General features: G+C 36.9%; 1 protein-coding gene across 2 annotated transcripts; it reads right to left on the bottom strand.

Annotated features, from left to right (window-relative positions):
* Positions 1-3,929: 3,929 nt before the first annotated feature.
* Positions 3,930-17,727, bottom strand: LOC113667597 (prolyl 4-hydroxylase subunit alpha-1). 2 transcript variants are annotated; one of them, XM_027183453.2, is made up of 12 exons: positions 17,295-17,727; positions 15,335-15,666; positions 14,852-14,903; positions 14,067-14,266; positions 13,721-13,891; positions 11,633-11,703; positions 6,952-7,051; positions 6,716-6,769; positions 6,331-6,393; positions 5,888-5,956; positions 5,186-5,282; positions 3,930-4,783 (listed from the first exon to the last, which is right to left on the bottom strand). In XM_027183453.2, exons 1-12 carry the CDS (start codon positions 17,638-17,640, stop codon positions 4,713-4,715), a joined length of 1,626 nt encoding a protein of 541 aa, XP_027039254.2. In that variant the 5' UTR covers positions 17,641-17,727; the 3' UTR covers positions 3,930-4,712. The 2 variants fall into 2 exon arrangements, with proteins under 2 accessions (XP_027039254.2, XP_027039246.2); XM_027183445.2 differs by lacking the exon at positions 11,633-11,703 and adding an exon at positions 8,390-8,460.

Below are 17,727 nucleotides of genomic sequence, written 5' to 3'. Positions count from 1 at the left end.
TTCAAATTTGCAGAAATCTTTTTCCTCTCGGCAACCCTCCATACGCAAAATTTGTTAAAAGAGATAGCCTACATTTTGACTTGTTTCCAGGCCCTTTTAAAAGTGCAAATTTTCGTTCTATAATTGTAAGATATTAAGAAGAAACAGAGACAGCGGTTGAAGTTAAGTCTTTATTTGGTTTGCATCGCATACAATTGTTTAGTAACAAGTTAAAATGTTTACAACAATTGATAAGCATCGTGCAAAAAAAGTTAGATAAATCATGTTAGATAGATGAATACATGAGAAATAACGTGTTTAATTGGCAAGGCATATCTGTCTAAGTCTGATCAACAAGAAAAATGAATAAGATTGTTGGCAAGATTTTAAAAATCTTTGTTTCAAAGAAGTTGATGATATGAACTACGCATTAATTGCTTACGTGAAATAATTACATTGGAATCGAGTGGAAAAAATATAGCCAAAAAGCTAGGACTCCTATTACGTAGAATGTTAGAAGAATGTTTTGATGGGAAACCACGACACCATTGTGCGACACGAGCAATTGACCCTGGCCTGTAATAACCTTTAAAAAGTTAACTAGCCAATTTAAACCTACGTTCAAAAGAGAAAAATGTGTCAAGTTTCCTAACAAATTAGCCGAGCGTCCTTTTTGAAAAAAACTCGAAAGAATTAAGATTTTTGCTGTTTATGTCAAAAAGATTTGCAATTTGATTATCTTACCGGCTTTTAAAATCCAAAATGTTGGGCATCGTCCAATGTAATGGAAAATTCTGTTCAATTCTAGCCAGATATATCTAAGTTTCTTCGTTTCGCAATAACTGAAAAAATTTTTCACAGAAAGTCGTGAGGATCCTCTGGGAACGTAATTAAAAGCCCCTAGTTACATTTGTTACCTTGAAAGTCGATTCCATCTTGTCTTAACAAATTAACTACATTTTAAGTTCTTCTTGGTCTTCTCTCTGGGTACAGCTGCCTCCACATCACAGGGAAGTATGAAAGGCTCTGAAAATAGATAAGAACATAATATTGTGAACCCCTCAAGAAAACTTTGCCATATGTAGACCGTGGATTACTTGCAAACTTGCTGATAAGGCTACGTGTTTAAACCCTGCGTTTGATAAAATATCTAATCGTATGGTATCATATCGGTGACCTATCTAGAGTGCTTCGTCCATTTCATTGATTCCTCTGTGTTTTGCCTCCTTTTTCTTGCCAGCAAGGTCACGATTGACTTCACTTTCATGTTAGGCTCAAGAACCCAACCTTAGTAACGTCAACTCATTTTCGTGAGGTCAACAGTAACTCAACCTAAATTTCTCCAAGTACAAAGTATAGATACATGCACAAAAAAGATAGAACACTGATTGTTTTACAGGGAAATAACGTATGGGAGCAGGGAAATATTTTAAAACAATATATTAGCAACGTACAAGCTAAATTAAATTTTGATAGATCAACAAAAAGCTAAAAAAGATGGCTAATACTGAACTTCATCGATTAGCGAGCAAATCTTACATCAAAATTGACAACTCTGCGATTGAAGCGGCCTCAAGTCACATACAGTTGGAATTGGGCCATAACAACTAATAGATTACACACTGGCATCGTGATTCATCTTGAAAAAGGCTCTTCGAAATCGTTAAAATAATCAGCAGAAATGTTTCCGCTAAAATTTTTCACCCTATTTTACGCACGACAAGAGGAGTTTTTTTGGATTTTACTTGAAGCTGAAATAATAATAAAAAAACAGAACAGCAACTACTTTGTTTGTCTGTTTGATTGATTGATTGATTCTTCTTTTAAAGAGCCGATTACTTCCTCTACATTCCAATCATTCTTTGTCGGTGACAAAGTTCAACGGTGGCGTGAATATTTATTTGCATCATGCTTATTTCCATACAAATAATTTGTTCACTCCTCCACCAAAATATTTCATTGTATCATCCATTATGCTATTTGGACGCCCACGACTTAAATCTATAATGTTAAATTTGGTTCAGTTAAAAATTAATCTTCCACATAACTAGTGTTTGTCTATACACGACTAGGGAAAATTTCTGCACAGCCCCATACTACGTTATGCATTCAGTCCTTGGATAGAGAAAACAATGACAAAAACAATACATTGCCATTGGGAAAACAGATTTGTTTTACAATAGTACGGGGCTGTACGGAATATTTCCAATAGACTTCTTTGGCTTGTATGATTTGTTTACTCATTTTGGGTCACGCGATAATCCTCTAGAGAACTGCTCCTTTAAATTTCTTCTTTTTCACGTGCATATGCACGCATAGTTTACAAAAAGATAATACTGAAAACTCCCTTGAGACCTGAAATGGCATTCAAGCTGAAGGGGTTTCTATTGCCTATTGACTCTTTAAAATGCCTCGTGCAAACATTTTGCTGCTTAACTCTTGATTGCTCTACACAGTTACATTGAAAATTTCAACTGAATTAAGAAAGCCAACGCGATACTTCGCTCGATATATTTTTCCTACTAGCACTTACAAAAAAACCATTGCCTCGGAGGCAAAAGCCACATGTACATATAATGAGTCTATTTTGAACAAAACAGATATGGAAGCCCACCTTCACGTAGTTGCTTTCGTTTCCAGTCTATCCAGTCTTGTGGTTTACTCGGACGTTTTCTTTTAGTAGCTTATCTACAAGAAACACAAATATCAATTTAATTTCCCCTTGTTCAAGTTGCTTTGACAGCCATAGTTGTTTAATGAATTAAATCGGGTCTAACACAGTAGAGCGAAAAAACCCTCTACACTAGAACAGCTCTGGTATTCTCTGCTTCGTAACCACATTTAAGCATCTTTTACCTCTTTTCAGTCACAAGTTTCCTTACCATAATTTATTTTGGAACTTCTACTTCGGTTTGTCTGGTTATCAGCGAGAGAGGAAAGATTTCCGGAACACCATATTATTTTAAAACAATATCGTAGTCCTAAAGGCAATCCATTGTCCCCTGCCATTGTTTTCTTTATCCAAGGACTGTATTTATAATGAAGTATAGGTCTGTACGGAAATCATGCCGGAATTTTTGTCTTAAACAAAATTTACCCTGTAAGGGCTGACGAACACAACTTACCGGTAAATATGCCGCAACATTTTTCTCTAATAATACTTCTGTCGTTTCTCTAAACGAGAATCTTAGTGCAGTGAAACTTGTTGAGAATATCTCTTCAAACACTTCCTTTATCATAAAGAATTCTTTCGACCCCATTCAGCGTGTTGAGAAACATCTGAAAAGTTGAATTCGTGCCCACTCTTACCGTTTGCTCTTTGGCGAGAAAGACATCTTGGAGTGTGCTTTCCATAACAAGTCCTCTAGCACGGGCCCTTATGCTTTGCCTCTAGTCGCGTATGGAGGTTACTCTTGGTAAGTTGACGAGTTTTCCGGATCGGATGTGAATCCGCTCAGACCACGTGGAAGCAGAAAATGTAAATAAGATGAAAGTTCCGCACGTGCAAATCACTGTAGCCTCACCCTGGAAACGAGGTCGATGTACGTTAACATAGAGAAGGTTGTGCTTCGAGAGTGGAATTTCACAGTTGATACAGTTTTCTAAGGGATCCGATTTTAATGCAAGTTTTTTAATTGATTGAAAATTAATGGGAAGGAAAGAAGAAATGTAGTTTTAGAAAAAACGAAGGAACATGTATAGGACTAAGAAAACATTGGGGAATGGAGGGAACTTGAAGATTTTATATCCATCCTGCGTCGTGGCGCTCAGGTTGTTGTAGCCTATATTACAACTAACTTTTGCACATGTGTTATTCACAGAGCATTCAGCCATGTTTGATTGATCGAGGCTCATCTCAAACCCAGACCTCGCTCGGTATGCAACTTTTCTCACGACCGCAGGAGACTTGGTTATATGATTACTTAAACTAAAAACACCTGAGAACAAAAAGCAATATACAAAATTTATTTCCGTTCGATGAAAATTTGAGACATGATGAGAAACTGTGAGAAAATAATTAAACTCTTAGGATTTATCAAGATTATAAACTTTATTATTATCATTAATATCATAAAAAGAATTTTTTCTTGCAGCCTTTCTCTATTCATTTCTTTCAGTATCCACAGTCCTCTCTCTTCTTTGTACAAACCAAAAGACTGGGTCCAAACGCTAACGTTTGGTGCAGTCATCCACGTGACACGCGCTTATGTTAAAATCTTTCACCCTTAAATTCTCACGCCATAATAGATACTAAGGCTCTCAGAGAAAATCATTATATTCTACGGAACACTGACAAAGCAGCTTCTCTTCAGTCTTTTAAAAGTTTTGGGAGCGAACAGTTTAAATTAACGACGACATACCACACAAAAAAATAAAAATGAAAATAAATAAGTAACTAAGAAGGCAAAATAAACCAGTGGTTTACTTTTCTAACAAAATACAGGACTTAAGTAGTAAGCCTTGAAAGGATTATTCACAAATATCCATTCACGTTAGCAAACGAACAAAAAGTTTTCCAGCCAAAACTTCAAAAAGACGAATTTGGTTTCAAACGCTGTTATTTTGAGTTAAATTAGTGACACTAAGGGGCATGGAAAGTCGAAGCGTTAGTATCACTGGCGCTGGCGTTTTTATATGAAGAATAAATGTATATAAAATCTGTATTAATATTAGTAACTTCTATTTGGTTAATTTAAGCAGCTATTCTGAGCCTGCTGCTCCAGTCAGCAGTGTCATTCATGTCGGGACAGAGCACAACGCCGTCGGAATTCCTGACCTCGCTCATGGATCCACTTGTTTGCCACTGAAACGTAAAGATACGACAGTTATTTCATGGCGAGACTTAAGTTTTGATAAAAAACTTGGATTAAATCGCGTCAAATCATAAATCATTCCTTTTCGTGCGCGAAATCGAGTAACTCGTAAGCACTGCGATGTTTGGTAAGCAATGGTACTCAAAACCAAACACACTCAACACTAGCAGCAATCATGATTTAGTAACTTGCACTTTCCCGCACTTAAGTCAGTCTTATTTTTCAGCAACGCTCATTGGTTCCTTGTCGTATTTACCTTGATTATGATTGGCTGTTGCATTTACAATAACTACAGTGTTACGACACAATAGAAAAAGCGCTCTCCTGACATAATTATATTCAATACTACATCTTTGTGCGATGCAACATTTACTTAGAATATTGCCTCTCACCCCATTTACTGCCAACCAATACTGGACAGCCAGCATGTCTTGTGCTGTCATCTCCATCTCCACTGCGCTTCAAGTTCCACCAGAAAGCAGCGTCTCCCTGTTGGTAAAATTTAGAAGAGAGCATTTACTGCGAGGTCAGAAACTTATACAAAGATTTTAAAAAATCTAAAAATTATTTTTAAAAAATATGACAAATATGTAGGGGTGGGCGAGGTGCACACCTGCGCTGGGTCAGCATCAAGTGCGGGACCAACAGAAATACTACCAAGTCGCTAGATGCTATGAAAACCAGAATAACTCCCACCCCCCTTCCCCCTGAAGTAATGGCGGAGAAGGAGAAAGCAAAGGATTTAACTTCAGGTTGCAAACGTATCCGTATAAAGGCCCAGCCAACGCACGCAACATTTCAACACAACATTCTGCAACATTATTGCGTGCAACGTACGGCATACTCTTGGCCTCCCTGTAACAACATGTTGCAACAAGTTGGATGGTATTGGATCAAGTTTGAAAATGGTCAAATTTCTTTTGCAACATTTTTGGATGTTGCAAGATGATGCACGCGTTTGGCCAGCCTCTTCGTTGAAATGTTGTGTGCGTTTGCTGGGCCTTTCAATACAAAAAAACTCGCGCACACGACAACTTCAAAATACATCTCTCTCCATCTTTCGTAACAGTTTAGACTATCAACATTACCCTGACCTGGCTGGGAAATAAAGTTGTGCCAACTTGTGTAAACACCGTACCGCCACCAGCTTCGACATTACTCATCTGGAAAGAAAAAAAAACCAAACAAACAAATAAAAAATGTAAAGCACGATGAAGTATGTCCAGCAATGAACGATCAGGGCAATTCTCAATTGAGAATCGAAAGTAATCCGAGATTGCGTTAGTTTTCCTTACTTCGCTCTGCGATTGGTCCAGAAAACTCGTACCCCTCTTTCAACCAATCAGGTGCAAACTAAAACCAATCGCGACTTGATCGCCCGCGTTTTCCCGCGCTTTAGGCAGTTTGGTTGCTTTAACTTTTAGTTCTCATTGGCTCGTAAAGCTATTTTCCTTCATTCTGATTAGCTGCTGTGATAACTTTGCTTTTGTTTTACGACACCCAATCGAAAAGCACTCTAAAAGGACTGGTGACTTACGTAAGCCAAGAAGGTGGCGATTCTGTTTCCCGTGCCAAGAGATGTAAACTTGTCTTCATTATTCTGTAAAATAATAGGCATAGAAACGATGTATCCATGAATAACAAAAAAGATATCCAGTCAGTTGGTTAGTCAGTTCTTCCGTTTGTCTGTTAAACAGTTTTAAAAACGCTGAGTAAGTCCGTCGTCCGATCAACCATCCTTCCGTCTGCGAGTCCAGTTCTACGTTAGGGAGTTTAAGTGACAAAGAATACGGATCAATGTCAGTATCTAAGCAAGCACGCACCTTCCCCTCCTTCACTTGTTATCAGTTGACTGTTATTGGGTCAGGGGAGGGGTAAGTGTGCAGTTACTCTCATACAGATATAAATAAACGAATACTTACCCGTGCAAAATCGTAGTGCGGTTCATAATGACCAGCAATACCATAGTTTACAATCTGCAAGAAAAACATTCATAAAGCAAGTAAAAAGAATGGATCTCTAAATCAAACTAGATCTAGAAGTTATTTTTCCCAATGACATCTGTATGCTTGACTTGGGATGAGTATCCTAATTGGAGCATTTTACTGATAATGGCAATGGTTCCTAAATTCAATTCTACGTAATAGGTTGCACATACCTGTAGTTCTTCAGCTGTGTCCATCGTTAAGCCTGTTACATCTTCAATGCGCAAACTCACTCGTCTAATAAGTTCGTGGTCAGTGTCTTTCAACCAGCCACTTACAAAATGTAAAAAAGTAAAAAATAACAAGCAAAAGTAAATAAATAGAAAATAGACAGGAAGAAGAAATGTAAACTCACGTTAAGCAAGGCAACAAACCGATGAAAAAAGCAAAGAGATTCAAATTAAACTAAAGAAACAAATTTTTTTAACAGAGTATCCTTAGTTTCAAAGTTTCCACAAGTTTTAAAGTTTCGAATTTCGATAAAGTTCAAAGTTTTCATCCCTCTATTGGACAGATAACGAGGAAAAGAATCTCGAACGGCCTTGAAACTGTAGTACTGTCAATAAAATGTCATTCAAACGATAATGGTTATTTAAACTAAAGGCTTCCTATGTACATTGTGTTAAGGGAACACGCTGGTTTAAAGAAATATTTCAATTTTTGATCAACAGAATTTCAGTTATAAGTTAAAATAATCAGCTATAAAATCACAGCGACGTAAGTTTAGCTTAATTAGTGTGGATTTAATTGTTTCTCTTTAGAGTCAAGCGTTAAACTTTGGTTAGGGAGAAGCCTGCAAGTTAGGAGGTTGAAATATCGATTGAGAAAATTTTTACAATAGTAATCCAACGAGATCGGTCGTTTATGTGGTTCATTCAAGAGAGACAGCTGTTGTCTAACTGCTATGTAAGAAAAATTATAAAGCATTACGTTTCTAAATAACATGCAAACAAGGAGGTTACTTTTGAAAGTAAAAGAGTCCGTCAAATAAAGGAAACAATCAAATTAGTGTCAGTAACGACTTAGTAAGCGATGAAGTTTTACACCTCCATGAATCTTGACGGTTAAATACATTATTGAAATACAAACTACTTGTTTCATTTTCCTAACTCTGGCGCATTTTTTATTTTTTATTACGCGGTCACTCGCGGAGAATGGCGGAGTGACGGCTTATTACAAGTTGACAGTTTAATACAAGTTCCATTGAATAAGGGGTACTATGAGACACGATGATAAAACACCATTTTATGCCATAAATGCTATTTGATTTACAAACACTCGCTCAAAAATACTACTAACATTGATTATTTTGAGATAAAGATGGAATAAATTTTACTCGAAAGATTATTCTTAGTTCTATTTGAGTAGCTGTGCTCTAAGTGAACGTTCAAAACAGGTGGAAAACAGTACAACAAACAGGTCGTTGAGACTCAGTAAAGGGTGGCCACGACCGTTAAATATAGTACTAAACGGGAAAGAAAAAACGACACTTTGAAAACCGACCGCTTAATACAGGGTGACTGCTTTAAGAATACGGTGCCGCTTAATACAGGATCGACTGATCATACGAATGTGTTCTAAAGCTGTCCCCAAAAAGTAGCAAGAACCAACCTTTTGCTTATGCGGTAGGACGCAAATTCAAGGTTTCCCGTGACTGGATGTTGAATTGTCGCACGACGAAGCTGTTTGGAAACGTTTACAGATAAAACAAGTTAGTTAGATTATTGTAGTGAGTGATTTCCAAATGAGAATCGACAGTAATGACAAGCTGGTCAAGTTTCCCCTAATACACCTTCTAATTGGCCTAGAATTGGCGTCACCTCCTACGTCTATCATATGCAAACCCAACCCAGCAGAGAATCCGCCAAATTTGTTTCCCGCGCTTAGCGCTGATTACGCATAATCACACACTTGACACTGGTTGGGTGTTTTCCCGCACTTTACGTTCATTGCATGTTTTGCCGCGCTTGACACTGTTTATATGTTTTCCCGCGCTTAGAGTTGAGTGCATCTCTTCCCGCGCTTGACGCCGGTTACAAGCTTTCTCGCGTTTGACGCCGGTTAAATGTTTCCCGCGCTTGGCGATCATTTTTCGTTCACCCGCTCCTCTCAATGGTTCCTTATTTTTTCCTGCTTCACGTTGGTTGCGCGTTGCTCGCGCTAAGTGCGGCGTGATGCAAATTTTCTCTCCTGTCTTTCTTCCCCCCTTCCCCACCCACTAATTGGTTTTTTCAATTGTGTTGGCCTTTGGCCTTTGTAATTTTGCTCTTTTTTTGGCTACAGCACAGTCGCCCTTACAATTTAAAATGTTCTCCAGAGTTCACCAACAAACTTAATGGTTTAAAACTGATGAAAAAAAAGTTCTGATTCTTGATAAACTTATAAAGTTTAAAGAAAAAATAATTACCAGAAGAGCTCGAGAGCCACCTTCAATTTACAGAACAGTAACTGAACAGAACTTAAATACAAAACACCTCCAAAATAAACAACTGATATTTTTGTCCTCTATTGACCAAGTTTTTCTCGCCACGTTAAACACACCGTGCTTCAGAAATCGCTTCTCCTCGCGCTGCGCTGGTCGCACATGAATATAGTTAACTGCAGAGCTCACACATAGCTCCCTGAGGTTTAGTTGAAGAAGCACACGATTGCAAAGTCAGAAGGTCTGGGTTTCAATACCTTGTGGGAGACCGCGATTTTTTCGAAACAAAAAAAATAACTGCTTTCTCTATTTAAACTGAAGAGTGTTTCTTGTTAGAGTACTCTGTTAGATCATTGGGCACAGCCTTGTAAGTGATTGAAAAGAACAAATCTACTTGTAATTCGTTGTCGTGCAGTATTTTAGGGCTGCCAGTCCATACTTAAGAACAGTTACCCATCAACAATGGAAAAAAAATAAGCTGGCTCATACATACTAGTGACACAGACGCGTGCATGCTTATGTGCGTATCTACGCAACTTAAACGCGCATTCGCTTATATTTACACGCCCATACGCCGACACTCATACGCGTATTATGTGCGTATTTTGATCAACGTATTTTTCAGCGTTATTGAAGGAACATGGGTTGGAAGTAATGAAAAATTGAAAGTAATCTACATAATCTGAAAGGTCATGAACACGAAAAATCAATATACTGTGAGCACTGGATGAAACTTCAGCTATATATACCTCACTTTAACTCATTACGAACGGCTTCTCTGAAAATACATTTTTCTAGTCCAATATTTTGTTACAACAAACACGATTAAAAAAGGTATTCGACATCTATGAGAAATTCAGTTAAATCCACACTTGATTTGCAGCCGTTACAAAAAGAAAACATTTCTTTCGACACCCATGTTGAAATAAAGGTGTCTACTATATGGCTGCCTAAAATTTGGGATCAATGTCAATATCTGAGCACCTGTGTACCTACCCCTACCCCTACCCCTACCCCTACCCCTCCCCTAACCCAAAATTACCTACCCCTCTCCAAGCCCAAAATTAATCCTTAACTTGTTATCATTGACTGGGTTAGGGGAGGGGTAAGTGTACAATTGTTCAGATACTGATTTTCATCCAAAATTTGAACACGCTGTCCACAAACCTCTTACTAACTCTATCTTCAGTTGTCTCTAACGTTCCATCATCGAGAGTTACTGTTGCACGTTCAAACTACACAATTTGGACAAAATGCAATTAAAAGCAAGAAGTTGTGGTTGCAGTACAAATGTCAGTTTTATCCCGACAGGAAAAGTTATCAGTCTTGGAATAAAGACAAGTCTTGCAACAGACGACAGATTAAAAAGCAACAACTTTTATATGACCACACCCTGGGTGAAGACCTGGTTAAACGCGATTTATTTTACTTAGCACCTAATTTTTGGAATGCTCTAAAATATCTGTCATTCTGTCACGTTGAATTTGAAAAACACATCATGGAAAGAATCTCAATAATTTTAGCTGGTATGCATTGTAAAACAAAGTAAGATAATTATTTCAAGAAAAGGAACTGCTTTCCACGCACTGATAGAAATGACCTATGCTCAGTTACTCCACTCTGAATGACCTCACACTATAACATCAATAAGCATATTCTCCATACTATTCCCTGCACATTTTCTGAGGTGCTGACAAGGAGAATATGATTAACAATCAAAAACTCCTCAAGTTGGTGATCATTTCCTATATTCTCGTGACTTTCGTTTGTAGGGAGAAATTAGATGATGATGACTCGTAAAGATAAAAGGGTTTAATTTTAAGAACCACGCTCTTTAGCATAAATGACTGTACATGTACTTCCGCCTCACGTAAAAATAACTGCTCCATAGCTTTTATCTGAAGTTCAACATTAACACAGCAGAGTCAAATCCATCTTACACAACTCAACAAGCAGTATCACATCAAACGAACGATTCTTATGATCTGAGTATAATGACATCCAGTTTTTTTTGCTAGATTCCAAATTCAAGCATTCCTTTGCAATCAACTACGACTACCTAACTCGATGCTGGATATTTTATCCACAATGAATCATTTGACTGACATTTGAATGACAGTTCTGAAGTTTCAGAGGATGGCCATTTTGCTCAGTGACACAGGCCATGCAATTTATGTTACCTTTTTTCAATAGGATAATAACAAAAGTATGAGCATGTATTAGCGGAACACTCTGAATAATTTCCTAATTAACTTCCTTAAAAGTTAATTTTGTGATGCTGATGATCTGATGATGTCAGTTGTAGCCCAGCATTTTGAACGTAAAACTTGTGGAAAACAGGTAAATTGAAGATAAGTGTAAGCTACTCATTTACATATTTAGTAACAAGTGTAAAAAGTTGTTTTTGATTACCAAACGACAGCATGAATTACCTCTTGCTCACTCTATATTTAGCATGTTCTAGCAAACCACTTTTGGAGCTTCTAACAGTGGCACGACGGAGCTGATCATATGAAATTCAATAACACAATCATTTATGATGTAGTAAACCTGTATGGTGTGACTGTCTGAGAGAAGATAGTCCTGAAAGAAGATTGTTTCTTGTCTACAATTATAATAAAACAGTATCTGATATTTCAAAAACCTTAGCATTCATCATCAGTGAAGGTTACATTCACCCTGTATGAAGAAATGCTTGTCTGTCGAACATTACTGAAGGTCATTTTCAATTCAGTGTCATTAGAAATCCATGACTGCTTTTGTTCAGCTATACTTCATTCTGTGGTTGGTTCAGAAAAGTTGCACCAAGTTCTCAAATAATCAGATGCCCAACTTAAACAAATCCTGACTTGGCCACCTGCATTTTCCTACACTTGAGGTACTTTGGTTATTTCAGTTTAAGTTCTCATTGGCTCTTAACCCTTTAACTCCCAAGATCTCATTTAGTAATTCTCCTTAGTGTCCACCAAATGATTCCCACAATGTTAGTTTGGAGAATTTTGTATCAGATCAATTAGTAATTCCATAATTGATATTTTCTTTATTCTCATCACTTGTCTGCATGATACTGTATAGGTATAGTAAGGAGAAATTCTGTCTTGGTCACCCATGGGAGTTAAAGGGTTAAAGATATTTTCCCTTCTTTTAGTCGGCTCTTGTGATTACTTTGTTTTGGTTTTTATGACACTTATTTGGAAAGCACTCTGTATTGTTTGTGGAAGCTGGTTGGTCAGTTTTCCTGTGAGATTGATGACTGCATGTATATCTTAATTAACTAGCAGTCATTGCTGTTTAAACTTAGGAAAGAAGGAAGGACTCCACTAAACAGATATCAACAACAAGTGCAATCAGCATAATGTTAGAAGTAATAATACTGATGTGGCAGCTATTATCAGCCATACACTGTACTAGATTATAGAAAATAATGTTTCTGGTAGAGGTAATATTTCAACATTCACTGAAAGCACTATTTCATATGATTTGTATATTCAGCTAGTGGAAGAAATGTGTGAAAAATTGATCCTCAAAATAAAACTGTCTAAAAAAATCTGCAGAAAGTCAAGCCCTGTGTTTTTGCAGAGGCGCACAAAAAGACAAATTGTTTTTTCCCAACAAAATTTTTCTGAAGGAATGTCGAGGTCACCCAAGAGCCATGGTGTGAAACAAAACTTAAGCATAAAAATTAAACCTTTAAACCTTCCAAAAATTAACAAGACTCCTGAACTGTTCATCAAAAATTTGAACTAGCTGATCAACATGTGCAACATTGGCCTCAAGGGAAATAACAGGAGAGATAAGCTGATAATTACTGATGCTTCCAAAAGGTCATCGGCAAGTTCTGAAAAAACATTCCTTCAAACTTTTGCAAGGTGCTAAACCAATCTTGTAAGAAAAGTTTTATTTGAATGAGAAAAAATATCATTTTCAATTCAAAGGCCTCACCCCTACTCTCATTTAAACTTGAGGGCTGAGAAGCTGCTTGGAAATGGCCCTCGAAGAAGCCTTGTCCTTATGATTTGAGGCAAGATTGTTCATAACCCAACTGACACTAACCCTGATACTGCCACAAATTAAAATTGTACCTACTTGTGCTGATAACAGTTACATGACTGTATAATTAATCAGCCACAGGCCTTCCCTAACAGTCTATATGCCTTCCTTTTTACCCATTAAGATTGTGTGTTTGACAAATTTATTATTTCGAAAAGCGGATTTAAGTTTTGGACAAGAACTAATGAAAATCACAAAGCATAATTTGGAAATTTAGAATGTGTCTTAAATGGGCTACTAGCTTCAGAAAAATTGAGCGTTTCATGAATCAATGCTGATAAAATTCCCATTTCTCCTCTGTTTCAAATATACTTTTATCTCCTTTACTCAAAAACTACTCTGAATTTTCCTTTACAACATTGAATTACATGCAGATTAGAATACTGCACTGAGCTGTTGTTTCTTTCATATTAAAATAGATTCAATTACAAATAAAAAAAGAACTATTACAAAAAACTTTGGTACATTACCCTTGGCGCCGCCAACTCTTTTATCTTGTTCATCTCTGGCACTGTTAGGATTTGGCGCATTATTATAATTTCTGGCTTTAAAAACACTCTTTCAAACTTTGCTGGCCTGATTCTTAATCTTGGTGTACCACTATAGTACCAGCACAACATTTTACTTTGTTCCCATGCAGTCTATGAAATAGAAAATTAGAAAGTTAAATTAGGAGTTGGAAGATACTATCTATGCAAACTTGCAATGCTCTTAAGACAAACAGTTTGTGTATAATCCTTCTGTCAGTACTCCTTGCTCTAAGTGTTATTGGCAATGCTAGGACAAAAGTCATTTTTGTTCTTCAAATCTACTCACCAAATTTCTAACTTCTCCCCTGCAGAGTTTTTCATAGTTTTGGAAGGAGGATGTTCGGTGCCAGTTGTCACGCTCACTCCTTGGTTTTACTTTAGTGTCAGTGATAATCCCAGTATCCCCTCGGCGACCAGTCTGTTTGTACATCTTCACTTCTTCTCCAAAGAAAGCAACATTCCCTTGTGCTCGTTCATGCAAGGGATCTATAAAAAGATTAAAACATATGCTAGAAAAATGATAAAAAATTATTCACTTAAACTTTCATTCATGATCTGTGTTTCAAATAGTTATTTTGAATCAATTTAAACATCATAAAGAAAATGTCTTCGATCAAGGGATTGTCTTTAATTTAAACATAGTAACATCTTGAATATAGATGTAGTGGTTTTCTAATGTAGAGTAACTCCAAGACTTGAGAATTAACCAAAAAGAAACACTAATGGTTTAGAATGGAGATGATTGCCATGTATTGCACATGCATGAAAAGCTTAACAGGCTATTTTACAGTTGTGTACTTAGTTGCCAAGCCTTTGATTTGGAGTGAGGCTGAAGGTGACCTTGTTGTGATAGAGACCAGTATCCAATTAGCATGATAACAAAGTAATTTGCATTTGAAAAGCAGCAAGGTTTGTATCATAACAAGGTCACCCTTACCCTCATTCCTGTTCAAAGGCTTGGCAACCAAGCACACAACTGTAAAATGGACTATTAGGCTATATATTTCAAGACAGGAATTAAACTTTGCTTGAATCCCATAGATGTAGTCAGAGTGTGGTAGTGTAACTCACCAAGCTCTACCATCTTCTTGGAGTACTCTAATGCCTTCCTCATGTTACCTTGCTGAAACATGCACAGACAAAGCTGTCAGCAAATTGTGCCAAGGTTGCAAACTTACAGAAAATAAATAGATGAATTTATTGTGAAATTCAGAAAACAATTCACACTTTGATTTGATACCCACAACTCCATTGTGTACTGCCCAATCATAACTGTTACAATAAAGGTGGGGAAATGCCAGCATACATAAAAACTACAAAATGATTGGGGCTATTGTTGATATTTGTTGTTCATTTTTCCAATCTCTGATAACTCTTACAACAAAATAAGGTGACATAAACATTTCTGGCATTCATAGCTTTCCTAGATCCACAGGTAATAGCTCTGCAAATGAAACATCACTTTGCATCTAAAAAGACCATGAAAGATTTAGGTAAGTTTATGCTTACTTGAGCATAGTAGACTCAATAAATCATATTTAGCAGGTTGTGTACCTTGTAATTTGAGTACGCAAGGTGATCGTAGATGTCAAAGAGATTAACTCCCTCTAAATCATCCTGTTGCTTAATGTATTGTTTCAGTGATTCCTCCATCCATGACCTTGTGTAAAACATATCGCCATTCACATAAGCATGTCGTCCAATATCATAAACCTCACCAACTGTCATTTTGGGTGATGGGACAGCGTCTGTCAGCTTGCCTTCTGTAAATGATGACGGTTGAAGTTGGTAGGTGTCTTGAAGTCGCAGGAGGGCAGTGATTGCTCCTTCATAATCTTCTTTCGATGAAAGTGCCTCTTTATGCTTGGTTATGGCATCACTGACAGCTGCCAGACATAGAAGAGTAATAAGCATTTTAATTTCTCCCAATAATTTTTACATAAATCATGTTAATTGGTGATCAAGGATTATTTCCATCTAATTTGATCCCTTCACCCTAAGAGTGACTAGCATCTAATTTCTCCTGATGGTTTCGACACTAATTCAAACCTTAAGGACATGAAAATGAAGAAAATTATTACCAACTAAAGAAGTTGTTGACTGTTTAAAATATTCTCCTTTCAGTACCATAGGGAATATATAGAAAAGAGTATAGAGAATATGCACATTGATGCTAGAATCAATGTAGGATATAGCTGACCCTCCACTCAAGGGACACCCTTAACCCTTTAACTCCCAGAAGCGATTAACTTAAAACTTCTCCCTACAATATCCTTAACATTATTCAGCAAACAGGTGATGAGAATATTCAAACTTATCAGGTAGAAGCTGCTTTCTTGATCTGGCACCAAGGTCTCATAACTAATTTACAAGGAAATGTGTAGCAGCTAGAGGGGAGAATTAACAATTAGATCTTGGGAGTTAAAGGGTTAAAATATCAATACATTATCAAGCAGGCTAGTGAGAATAAACAAAAATATCAATATTAGGAGATTATTAGTTGATCCAATAACAAATTCTCCATGCTAACACCTTAAGAACTATATCGCTGACAGGAAGGAGAATTACTAATGAGACGTGGGAGTGGAAAGGTTAAAACTATACATGGAAACATTCATAGCCAAATGGTGAACATATTTAACTCTGCATCGAGTCAACCAGGTTTTTTCCTTGACTGGGTCAGTGTTTGGGTTCTTAAGCAGGAGGCACTATTATCACTGAACCCCTCTCTACTCAAGAGTAAAGTGTATAAATTAGTACCAACCAACTATGCAATTCATAACTAGGTGCAATACTGAGGTAGGAAATGGACCAGCTTTGATTCCAGGGGAGTGGCAATACTCCTTATCATTTCATGTTACTGAAGACCCCCTTCCCACCCCCCCCCTCCCAATAAAAAGGCAATTGCCTCAAAATTGTTATTGAGAGTTTTCATTTCAAGAACATACAGACAAAAGTTTAATTATTGCTTACAAAATATAGAAATAAATTAGATCACAGCATTAATTAACTTTTGAATAAAAAATACCATGTGATTGGACCCTATTTGATCAAAAGCCCAAAGATGTTCTAATAGATATTATAATTCCCATTTAAGCAAAATTGTGAATCAAGAAATTGATAATTTGCATATACAAATAGCTTGGAATAAGAATATTTTCATGTTTCTATCAAAAGGAAGTTTTGATGATTGTGTAAAGTCATACTACTCCAAAAGAAATAAATAAATCTAATATCATACTTTATGAAAAATTTAACAAAGTTTCTCATAACAAAGAGCACTGAATTGTCCCAATTTTACTTTCGATTGAATCACTATTTCGAATTTGGCGATAATGGATGTATATATTTTTTTTATTGACATCAGCTGCATCGCGATTCAAATGAGAAACATTTACAGCTGTTTCTTAAGACACACGTTAATGGTTTGACAATTCACGATATCAAACAATTGCTCTCTTAGAACTGACGATCGTTTGATCATTAGAAATGTTATACAAGACACACGACTTACCCTCAGAATTATCGATTTGAATCAATTTCTCTGCTTCAGGCCAATCTTTATATAATCTCCTGATCTGGAGATAAGAATTTACAGGATGTCCTAAATACCTTGGTACATCTTCTCCTACCAGATTGTGTGCGGAATCCACTCGAGCGAGAAACTTCTTCAATTTGGTTATTCTTTCTTGTTCTAAATTCACGTATTGTTCTAAAGTAAATCTTAATTCTCGTTCTCTATACACCAATTGTTCTAGATCGACTAAGGCCGTAAAAAGCTCGCCCCGAGCTCTGCTAAAAATCAGGACTGAGGTAAGTAGTAGCAATGGAAACCTAAGATACAACAGAAATGCGGCCATTTCCCAGCCTTTGCCACGGCGGAAGGTTGACCCGTGTGAGAATTACTGGAATGGCGAAGCCAATATTCTAATGAGAATTGAAATATT

Source organism: Pocillopora damicornis, chromosome 1, assembly GCF_964200805.1.
Source record: "Pocillopora damicornis chromosome 1, jaPocDami1.2, whole genome shotgun sequence".
NCBI lineage: Eukaryota > Metazoa > Cnidaria > Anthozoa > Scleractinia > Pocilloporidae > Pocillopora > Pocillopora damicornis.
This window is presented reverse-complemented; position numbering and strand designations above follow the sequence as displayed.

Bases quoted from the DNA above. Each gene is read 5' to 3' on its own strand.
- LOC113667597 (XM_027183453.2), bottom strand. From the start codon at position 17,640: ATGGCCGCATTTCTGTTGTATCTTAGGTTTCCATTGCTACTACTTACC. The intron at 15,667-17,294 runs GTAAGTCGTGTG...TATGTCTGGCAG, and splicing joins TCAAATCGATAATTCTGAGG to CTGTCAGTGATGCCATAACC. The intron at 13,892-14,066 runs GTGAGTAGATTT...TCTATTTCATAG, and splicing joins GGGGAGAAGTTAGAAATTTG to ACTGCATGGGAACAAAGTAA.